Here is an 11,220-nt window from a genome sequence, read left to right as displayed (position 1 = left end):
GGGATCAGTGATGCTGAGAGGTTGTTTATTTCCCTTCCTGTCCTTCCTGTTTGGCTTATTTACCTGTTTTAGCCGCCACAAGGCTGGTGGATTAGAAACTACCCCGAGGGGGAGGTTGTTCACTTTGCAGAGGACTTCGGGGGGACTGAGCTGATGTTATCGTTCCCTCTGAAGTCGGTCCTATCTCTTTGAACACACTTTATCTTCACATCTTTGTGCTCGCCTGCAAATGGAGCAACACACAGGGGCTGCTTTGAAATGAATTAGCAATAGGAAGGTGCCCGAGTCACTTGTGAAGCATACTTAATTTGTATAACATAAATTAACGTTCTAAAAATAAGAACCTCGTCCAACCTTTTAGCGGGCTCATGGAGAGCATGAAACGATGAAAACCCAGACAGTGATGAGGGACGACATTGAAAAATTAGCGGAGTCAAAATGTCACCTTCCCCCCTGAAGTGCAGCCAAGCAGCCATTAGAAAAATAACAGAAAAAGAAAGATGAATGAACAGAAGAGAGGAGCTTGGGATCCCAGCTGACGGAGAGCACAGAAAGACTGACAGACTTCAAGGGGGCTCAGAGAGACCTTCTTGCTTTTGTCTGGTCCCTCTTGCCCCTTTCTGCTATGGTAGGAAATAGCAATTGTGTGACACCGGGCTCCTGTGGGCCCCGGCTGCTACAAGCCAGCAGTGAAATGCGATTCTTTCTGCCAAGGGTGTGCACTCCGACTGTTGTTGTTGTTTGGCTGCGGAGGAATCAGAGCGGGGACTCAGGGCTCTACACCCAAAGGAGAGTAGATTTCATATTCCAGAGTGAAATGCCTTCTGGCACTCTTCCGCCAGCCCTTGATTTGAATAGACAAGAGCTGCTGGGGAGGATTGAGGGATAAAAGAGGCTGAGGGAGAGAAGTGACTGGAGCCTCAAGAACAGACACAAAGTCTATATGCTGTATCAGCAGTCAGACATATGGAGAAACGGGGCACTGAGTGTGAAGTGACACTAAAAAAGAGGATGCATGTCTTGTTAGGTCTCAGCTGGAGAACAACACAAATATAAGGTTGTTGAGTTTGTTTATGCCTTTGAGTTTGTTAGTGCAGAGCAGTTGTTCCCGACCTTTTTTGGCTTGTGTCTCTTTACAGAGTTGCAGTGTGGAAGGTCATGTTTGTTTCTGTAATTCTGCATCCCCACTTTGGAATGCTATTTTTAATGATCCTCAAAGTTACTTAAAGGAACAGTTCACCCAAAAATGAAAACGCAGTCATTATCTACTCAACCGCATGCTGATGAAAAGTCAAGTGAAGGTTCATAGTCCACAAAACATTTCTGGAAAGCAAGGTTTCAGCATCCTCGGGACTAAAAAACAACTGAACTGTAGCTGCCTGGCTAAAAGTGCACACACCCTGTCTTAAGAGGTTGCACAAGCTTGAACCGTTGTTGAGAGTATAAATAATGTCTTTTCAAGTCAGTTTGGGATCTTAGGCCTTCTGGAGACTTAAATTACACTGGACAAACTGTATAGAGACATTTAAGGGTAATTTTTACTGTTGTTGTTTTTTTTATATATTTTATAACAAGTTCCCATCTACTTCAGTTGTTAAGGTGAATGCTGCAGCTTCACCCAACTTTCCATCAGCAGTAGGGTGAGTAGATAAAGACAGAATTTTGATTTTTGGGCGAACTTATCCTTTAACATAGAAACATGGCTCCTTCCTGTGATAATGTAATAATACACTAGGTTTATGTTATTTCCAGCAGTTTAAATTATTTCAGCTGAATTTCTGACAAGTCATGTTTTATTCATCAATTTGGCAGGGTGGGCTGCCCTCCAAATATTATAGCACTCATGAGCCTTGGTGGCTGTTGCTATGGAGAACAAGTAAGTCAGCAGAGCAAAGCAGTAGCAGATTTATAATATTCATAATGTTTTGTTTAGAACAAAACACAGAAAGTTAGTTGCCAAACCATCCAAAATTTACCCAGAATCAAGAGGTGAATTTATTTGATTTAGCATTTAATTACATTTTAGGCTCAGAGGTTGGATGTTGGTAGTCAAAGTTAACTTATCACCTAACATTTCCATACACACAGACTACCTTTGACTTCCCTTCAATCAAAGAACCTGATATTTTCTTCGAGATCCATGGCCATCCAAGCCGTAGAAATGCTCTAAGTCACCTCAGATTGCCTATGGAGAAAATGTATTTTGGATCTCCATCAGTACTGACTTATCGGCCCTCATCAGGCAGCATATGAGCGGTGAGCAATTTGACAAAAGACTGCTATTTTAGAAGCCTGAAATTTCTTTTACAGCCCTGATTCCAAAAAAGTTAAACAAAAATAGTATATATGGATATGAAAGGGGCATCTGTGAAAGGCTCAGTCGTTCACAAGCAAAGATGGGCCGAGGTTCAGCATTTTGTGAAACACATGATTGTTTAAAGGATATTAGTACGTGTGCTCAGGAACACTTTGTAAAGCCATTGTTGGAAAACACAGTTTGTTTGCTAATGAGTGCATTCTGATTTGATTATGAGCTGTATTTCACACCCGCATTTGAGAAAAGTCAAGAAAAATAAAAACATTTTCTTAAACGGTGCACTGTTTTGAGGAAGAATTAATCAGCAGAGAGAGGTGCTCATTGATTGTTTTTTTTTTTTTGCCTAAACGAATAAATAAACAAACTCTCTTCGTTTTCATGACTGAATAAACTGAATGATTAAACTGACCTTACTTTGTTTATATTTGGCGGACCCTGCCACTTTTCTAGCTTCAAACAGTGTTCTGGGACATTATTTTCCTCTGAAACAGCTTGTTTATTCAGTTATAGAAACTATAAATATGTCTGAGTTTGTATTATTACCTCATTAATACTGTAACAATTAAAATTCTGAGTTTGAATTTCTTCTCCAAAACTACATAGTTCACCTTTAATGAAAATATGTCTTTTCCTCCCTTCCTCCTTTCTTATCATCATCTTTCAATGGCTAAGATTGTTCTTGCGATCTCTCAGGGGTCCTGACCCATAGGTCTAGTAGTCTGTTTATATTGACTGTTTGCACGAATGTTTGCACAATAAATGTGAAGGTTAGAGTGAGAAACTTGTTAGCATGGTGTTTGTTAAGAGGAGCTCTGAAACGCTGCCCTGACTCTACGTACGCTCTTTCCCGCAGCGCAGCGAAAGGTGCTTCATTCTGCCACCACTTATACATGCCTACACAGACAATTTTTACAATGAGCTCTGTATTCGTAGCCCTGATCTCACCTCAGCTTTTTTATATCCCTTGCTCTTCATCGCCTCAAAGGATTAATCTAAAGCTTTTATAATGCAGCCGCAAACAAGCAGCCGTGTCTCTTTCTCCTCCCTTTGACCTGAATGCAGCTGCAGCAGCCTTCCTTCCCCTTTAGTAAAGACTGCCATGAGAGCACATCAAACACCCTCTGCCCTCTGCACCCGAGGCGATGAAAAATAAATCAACAAACAAATGAATAAGTAATCACAAAGGGAAAAAAACAAGGAGCCTTTAAATAATGTGGTGCGAATAACAGGTTTATCTGAACAGTTCTTATGTTTCTGAGCCTCTTGTGCTGATAATCCAAAGTATATTTTGGGAAACATGCCGGTTTTCCGGGTCCCTGATCTCATTAGATTTATGTTCATTGTTCATTTTTTCTGATCAACAAGATGTAAAAAGGATTCAGTGGGTTGTTTTTTGTGCGCGGCATCGCTGTCTATATAAATCACCCCCCGCAGGCCTCTTGTATTTGAGCCAGTAATATGGAACTAAAAACACCCCGTTGCTGCTGGGTGATATCTTGGCAGCGAGAATTTGCACGAAAGTGATTTTTTTTATCCCGCAAAGGAGCCACCTTGATGTTTTAGAAATAGCTTCATAGCGATGAGAGCTCAGAATCATCGTCCAGATGGTCACACCTGTGTGCACAGCTGTGTGGAATAGACGAATAAACAAAAAGATACAAGATTGCAATAAGGCTATCTTCGAACCTCTGCATCATCATTAAAACTGTAAACCATTCAGTGTGTAATTAATCGCTTGTGGAGACGCCGCAGCGTTCCTGAATTAAAAGACACAACTCCTGCATCTTATTGAGCCGTAGTCCTATTCAGTGACCCGTGCTGTTTATTGCTTACGTACACCTGCTGAGCCATGTCAGCTGACTCTTAATGTGCATTAGGCTCCACTTCTAATGTTGACACAGAGGTCATTAATTCACATCAAGGACACCTCCGTAATAGACTTGTGTCACGCAAATACAGTGGCTGTTAGTTTGCAAACAGCTTAGCAAGCAGCCAGCGTTCCTCCAGCTTTGATTCAATGCTAAGTGCTTCATCAATCACAATCCCAGACAGATCATTAGAGGCTTCTAGGATGACAAGACCAGCCAAAACATCTACAGCAGATTGCTCCAGACCACCCCTCAAAACCTTTAATTACGCCCGAGGTTGGCAGTTATCAAAGACACGCGGTGATAAGTGGCTCACTCAATAGTAGCTATTAGTTAAAGCAACTTGTTAGTGTCAAGGGTTTTAAATGACTTGCCTTGCATTATAGCACAGTATGTCAGACACAAGGCAACATGTGCATGTCAAATTACTGTAGGCCACTGAGCAACCTCCTCACTGCACAACACAGTGCTCTCAGAGCTCTCATTCAGCTCTTTCCAGTCTGAGCTTCGTAGCAGACTTTGTAAACAGATAGTTGCTGGGCTAAATCCCCTGTCAATATGATTTTAAGTGAGGTACTTAAAGAAAGATGATGAAGATAATGCTGGCTTTACTTTAGATTAGCTGACAATACAAAACAAGATTGATATATCAGCTTGTTTTTAGGCATGCTGGCAACGTGGCTCTAGGGATGCCAGTGCCAGTTGTTATTAGTCCATTAATCTGAAATAGCGGTTGAATGGATTGCCATTAAAATGTGTAATTTATAGTCGCCAGAGGATGGAGACTTTTGACTTTGGCAATTCCCTGACCTTCCCTCTAGCAACACCACACGGTTTATATTTCTAGTATTAAGTGGAATATCTTGACAGCTGTTAGTTGGTTACCATGAACCCTGCAGAACTTTAATTCTTCTGACATGTATCAACTTTTGTGATTCCCTAACTTTCAATTTACTGCCTTTATCGGGTCAAAAAATTAAATCAAATACTTTGGTTCAAGTACAGATGTATTTGTACATTATTTAGTGCTAATTAGCATTTATATAGTAGGACTGGATGCCAGATGCAAAGATGGTGCCCCAAAGACTTTACAGTGTGATGATGTGATGGATTTTTAAATCACTTTTCTCAGCTTGAGGGACGTTTTACAAATATAAAACCTATAAAACCTTGTTTGCAGTAGTCGATGTCCTGTCAACATTTTTACAGACGTCCGTTTTATAATGCCTGATTTTAGCATGCTAAGCTAGCTAACTGAGCCAGCTTACATTACAGCTCAGCTCTGTGCAGACGCCTCTCGTCAAAGAGTGGTATTAGAGCAGGCCTAGACCATACTCTTTAACTGACAGAGGCCCAACATTTACCCATGAGCAAGCACTTGACAACAGTGGCAAGAAAGTGGCAGAAACCTTGGAGCAGACCCGGACTCAAGGTGGGCGGCCATCCGCCCTGACTGGTTTGGTAGAAAGAAAATACTTCTCACATGAAACAGCTCACAACACGGCCCTATGGATTATCTTGAACTGTGTAATGTTTTGTGGAGAGAGACATTGCTGTTGAATTTCTCAAATGTATACTGTTGGTGCTAAAGCCAAGTACAATCCAGCTGGATAAACAGCACTAACAGTAAGATGCAAATTATGTATTTTAAATTGGAGCAAAATCTCCGTCGTGGTCTTGATATATAAACAGTAAGAACAACACATGGAAACATTTATTATGGCAATTTTATTTTATCATTTTATTCTCATCAACAAATCCCCCGAACAAACAAAAAACACAACACTGGATAATCCTACAAGAAAGCCTGTGCAGTCACGGCTTGACATACTGTATAAAAGCTTACTCCTTCAGATCTCTGTAAAGGAGTCATTTTGTTGCATTTGTAACGATGATGTGAACTGTAGGGAATTTGCTGATAAAAATATCTTTATCCTTAAACAACCCATTGCTGACTGCAGATCCTCAGAGAACATTAGACAGCTACAGATGCACTATGCAGTGTGTGTGTGTGTGTGTGTGTGTGTGTGTGTGCGCGCGTGTACGCAAAACCGCATGCACACTCAGTCAACTTTGCCTCAAATAAATAAAGGCTACAAATGGGAATTTGTTCAGTGTGTACTTTCATATTGTAAGCAGAACATGCCCTTTTGTCCTTCCTGCCCACCTGCCTAATGGAAACACTGCTACAGCAATGTAACACCCCGGGAATGATTGGTAACATGCGTGTATGTGTGTGTGTGTGTGTTTGTGGCAGTGAAGCAAGGCTGCTTCGCGTCGTTGGACAAACTGTTCTCTTCCTGATGAGCGGCTGGGTGATACATACCATGGCAGACAGGCGTAGGCCAGGGTCAAGAGGTACCTGTCACAGGCCCTTCACCTGTGTGTGCACCGACAGAGGGGCTCCTAGAAAGAGCACATCTGGACACATTCCTTCACAACGGTCCCTCATGGGTTACCCTGGAGTCCAAGTGCCCCCTGGTGAGCAGAAGGGAGAAAAGTCCCTGAGCGAGATGAGTTACGAGGGATTTGGCTCTGCCTTTGTCATCAAACAGAACTTTTGTACACACGTACCAATTTTTGACTCTAATTATACTTTAAAGCCCCATATCAGTCACAAACTACACTATTCATATAAATATTCAGCACATTTCTGTATAGCCCACAGCTATACACACCCCCACCCTCCCATGTTCTGTCCTGGATATGGATCCAATGTAGCATCAATGACTACTTGCCTCAGGAGAGTTATAGTGCTTATTCCAGCAGACAGAGCGGGGAGATCACATGAATATCAGATCCCAGTGGAGCTGTAGCTTTGGCTGCTGTTTAAAGCCTAATCAATGAAAGAAACATGACCCGCGTCTATCTGATGTGTGTTGCACGACAAAATGTTTCTGGGAAAACTGGACGCCAAGGATGATTCAGGAATGAGATAATAAATACGGGGAAAAAACATTTGCACAGATACTGTAACATTTGTAAATGTTTAACAGCACTGTTAGGGCTATGATTTAATGACTACATTTAACACCTGTGCAAAGTGTTGAACAGAGCCACAACCAAACGTAACAGCAGCTCCCCGGATTTGAGTGTGCTGACTATGGAGATTTGACTGATTTAGCTGCAGGCACAGGCTACCTTCAATGTCCAAAGCCATTAGTGATTCCTGTACTACTAAAGCGCTGCTCCAGGGTACACATTTCCTTGCATTAATGTCTACCCTCCACCACAGCAAATCAAAGGCTTATTCTAATGCCTCTGCCTACCTTAGTATACTCCCTAAATAACACAGGTTAGCGGGCTCAGGGGCTTTTTGATGACCAGAATGAAATGAGACAGAGAGACAGAAACGTTCCACTTTTTCTGGTACATTTGAAAGCAGAACAATTTATTATCAAGAACAAGAATATCAAACAAGAGAGAGGAAAAAAAAGTTCATCAGTTTCACAAACTTGTTTTCGCTGCAATTTGATCACTTAAACGCTTCCAGCACAGACAGAATGACTTATTAAGCTTGGAGTTTCTTCCATTTAATCTTACGCCTCTAGTTACAGTTTTTTTTTCTCTTTTTTCTTTTTTACCCTATCGTGTGAATATAGAACTGCTCTGCTGAAACCAGAGATCACAACAGTAGTTATTAAGAGGCTATTCAGAGGGGTTTTTAAATCTCAGGTCTGTAAAGTGCTTCATGCCCTCTTTTTGACCTCATCACAGACAAGGTAGTGGCTCCCTTGAGTCCGATTTGTGATCCGGGTTCCTTATTGCCAGTCGAAGGTACGTTTCACCAGCCTGAAGAAGGTTCGGTTGTGCTCCTGTAGGTAGGTGCGGAGCTGCTGGAGGACGGTGCTGTTGACAGCAGGGTGAGGACGTCCCTTAGACTCATGCAGACAGCGCTCTCGACCATCGCTTCGGATACAGTAGAACCCCTTGGTCTGGTTGAAGTAGAAGTTGGAGGAAACTATCCTTGGGGGCAAGTTGAGGAAGCGCTCCACTTTCTGAAGCTCTGGCAAGGGGTCACGGATGAGAGCATCCCCGTCTACGATGTGTATCTGTTCCAGGGGGAAGTGGCGCAGCCAGTTGCGCATATGAACGTCGTAGAGGCTCCTTTGAATGGCCTTGTACCGCATATTCAAAGCTCCATTGCGCACTAGCAGGTTCTCGATGGCTTGCACCGGCTTGTGGTTCTCCAGCCGGTTGAAGTACACCTGGGTGTAGTCGGAAATGACCCGCTCGGCTGGATCTCGCAAGATCAATAGCAGCTTTATGGACGAGTTCATGGCGCAGATGCGTTCTGGTGCGAGGGCTGAGGTGAAGTACCCTGGAGTTTTCTCCACTGTGATCTGATGTGGGTAAGAGTAGGGCATCAACTCGCGGTACCACTCAAAGCCCTTGGCATAGTTCTCATCCCAGTCAAAGAAGTGCACCTCGGTGGCAGCAGCGGCAACCTCAGGGTGTATGTCTAGCATCTCCAGCAGCGCTCTTGTGCCCCCCTTGCGTACCCCAATGATGATACTATGAGGGGCTCTTTTACTAGTCCCTGGGGGTGGAGATGAGGGCACATCTTCAGAGACATTGGCTGGTAGTCCAGCATCAAGGTCCATGGGGTCCAACGTTATGCCAAACCCAGCCTGGACAAACTCAGACGGGGCAGCATACGTCTGGAGAACCAGAAGAAAGGCAGATGTCAGGAAACACGCCATGGTGATGGGATGAAGAGCGAGGTGGCCAAGAGAGAGAAGCAAGAAAAGGAGAGCGGTTTAGCTTCGGACACGATCTGTCTTTCTGAGCTCAGTGGTAACGAGAGCAGTCTTTGTCTGCCATTGAATTTGACCCGGAGGAGGAGGAGAAATCATCGGCAGTCCACAGCACATCTGTAGTGGAGAACAAAGAGAAAAAAGAAGAAAAGGCTTTCAGATTTCAGGCATATAAAGCAGAATGAATGTCTGTATTATACTGAAATGGCACTTTCCTCATTCTCCTGAAAAAGCAATCCAGCCATAAATACAATCCATGTCTGTTATGAGTGTATCATCTCAAAAGGATAATCTCAATTCATCTTTCTTTGAATCTCTTTTCATCTTCCCTCTTCCCATCTGCTTTCTCCTCTAACTCTATAAAGTCACTTCCAATTGATACTGTAATTTCTTCGGCTGAAAAACATTTAGCCAGACAGCTCGTTAGAAAATGTGTCGGAGATATGCAAGTGTGGCTCAAGGCCAGAAGACGAGGCCAGAGAGCTTTGTCTTCCTTTACCAGGTCAGAATCCACACCAGAATCAATACACTTAACATCTCCCCCCCGGAGCATCAAAATCAAGGCATTCGGAGACTTATAAAGATAAATTTATTGCAGGAAATCAGATGAGTTCCCACTTCTAGGTGACTTTGATTTCCTATACATGCCAAGAAAGATCAATACTAGGGCAATGAAATTCAGCAAACACAGGGAGAAGGATTTAGGGCATTAAATTAGACTTACAATATTGCTGAAGAGACGCTCAAAACCATGGGAAAATATACCGTCTCGTGTTTTTAACTCTTTAATATAACGGCTGTTTAAAGTTTTAATAATTGCCTTGTTTTCTTCAGAACTTGAAATCACACGTGCTAAAAATGGTTCTCAAGAAGCTGTGAGCTGAAATAGCAGAACAATTTTTGTAAATGTCACAGCATTAATTTAAAAACCAAAAGTCTTTCTCCCGGTGCCTTCACCGGGAGAACAAGCTGAAAGAGTTGGTGCTCCTCTGTGTTAGTCAAAACAACAGGGCCGGGCTATGCAAACATCCAGATTCAACAGCAAAGGTCAGGGTAAGGTAATCTAAACAAACTAATATATCCCCTGCTTGGGAACAGACTGACACACGCACGCACACACACACACATAGGTACGAAGTACTGCTCTGGATGCATACAGCAGATAGATTTAGTGTTCAACACATTTCTCTCTTATATTGTAGGCTGGAAATACATAACACAATTTGAATACAGTTTCTTCTTAACATTTTCACTGTCTGTAGAGGGATTTTACTGTAACTACATCTTAAAGGTGCACTGCGTAGTTTTGGGGAATACATTTAAATCAGAAGAGAAAAATATCTTCATTGACTGATTGACCTGACTGACCTGAACAAACTAAATAAACAAACTCTCTTCGTTTTCACGACTGAATAAACTGAATAAACCATCTGACCTTAAAGGACAACACAATTTCACACTGTTTTACTTTGTTTATATTTGGCGGACCCTGCCACCTTCAAACATTGTTCTGGGGACCTAATTTTCCTCTGAGAGCAGCTTGTTTACTCAGTTATGGGAAAAAAATCCTGAGTTTTAATTTATTCTCCAAAACGACGTGGTGCCCGTTTGAAAGGGAAAGCAGTGAAGTATAAAAACATTTGCTATCCAGTGGCTTTTAAAGCAGCAAAGAGGCGGCACTTTTCTGTAGATTTTGTCTTAGCAGTGTTTTCTGTACAACTTTTTTCACAATGAAAATTGTGAATTGAAAAAAGAAAAAAGAAAGAGCTGTTCCGTTTCCTGAAGAAAGGCTGATGAAATATCTTCCTGAGGCATTTTCATCTTACCTAACCCTCAGAGCATTTGCACAGTAAAATACCAAGGTAACAGTTATAAAATGATGAGTTTGATTCCCAAATGATCCACCGTTGTAAAAGAAAGTAATTTTGAGATAATAAGAGCCCGTTTGTGAGACACTCTCATTACAAATTGATATGAAAGTTCTTTTTAACATCTTCGTTTTGAAACACTCAGTAATTATACTTGAGGATCATCCATTCATGAGGCATATAAAAATATCCAAATGTCTTTCTCTCAGTTGTTTTTATTGACCAACTGTTATAGTTTGGTAATTAAGTCTGTGTGCAGAAATACTAGACCTATTCACAGAAGTTGCCCCTCTAATTAAAAGAGGGACATGAGAAGTATAACAACCAATGTGCAGAGCACTTTTCTACGATGTCACCAGTGGCCTTTCTTTCACCTTACAGAGTCTTTCAACCATATAAAGGCTGTGACA

At 42.0% G+C, this 11,220-nt stretch overlaps 1 protein-coding gene across 1 annotated transcript; it reads right to left on the bottom strand.

Moving 5' to 3' along the window:
- Nucleotides 1-7,656: 7,656 nt before the first annotated feature.
- On the bottom strand, nt 7,657-9,721 carry hs3st1l1 (heparan sulfate (glucosamine) 3-O-sulfotransferase 1-like1). The gene is made up of 2 exons (XM_073482304.1): nt 9,667-9,721; nt 7,657-9,059 (listed from the first exon to the last, which is right to left on the bottom strand). Exon 2 carries the CDS (start codon nt 8,886-8,888, stop codon nt 7,947-7,949), a length of 942 nt encoding a protein of 313 aa, XP_073338405.1. The 5' UTR covers nt 8,889-9,059; nt 9,667-9,721; the 3' UTR covers nt 7,657-7,946.
- Nucleotides 9,722-11,220: the final 1,499 nt, after the last annotated feature.

Source organism: Pagrus major, chromosome 15, assembly GCF_040436345.1.
Source record: "Pagrus major chromosome 15, Pma_NU_1.0".
In the NCBI taxonomy this organism is placed as follows: Eukaryota; Metazoa; Chordata; class Actinopteri; order Spariformes; family Sparidae; genus Pagrus; species Pagrus major.
This window is presented reverse-complemented; position numbering and strand designations above follow the sequence as displayed.

What these genes read in the sequence shown, in the direction of transcription:
- hs3st1l1 (XM_073482304.1), bottom strand. Translation starts at nt 8,888, where the DNA reads ATGGCGTGTTTCCTGACATCTGCCTTTCTTCTGGTTCTCCAGACGTAT.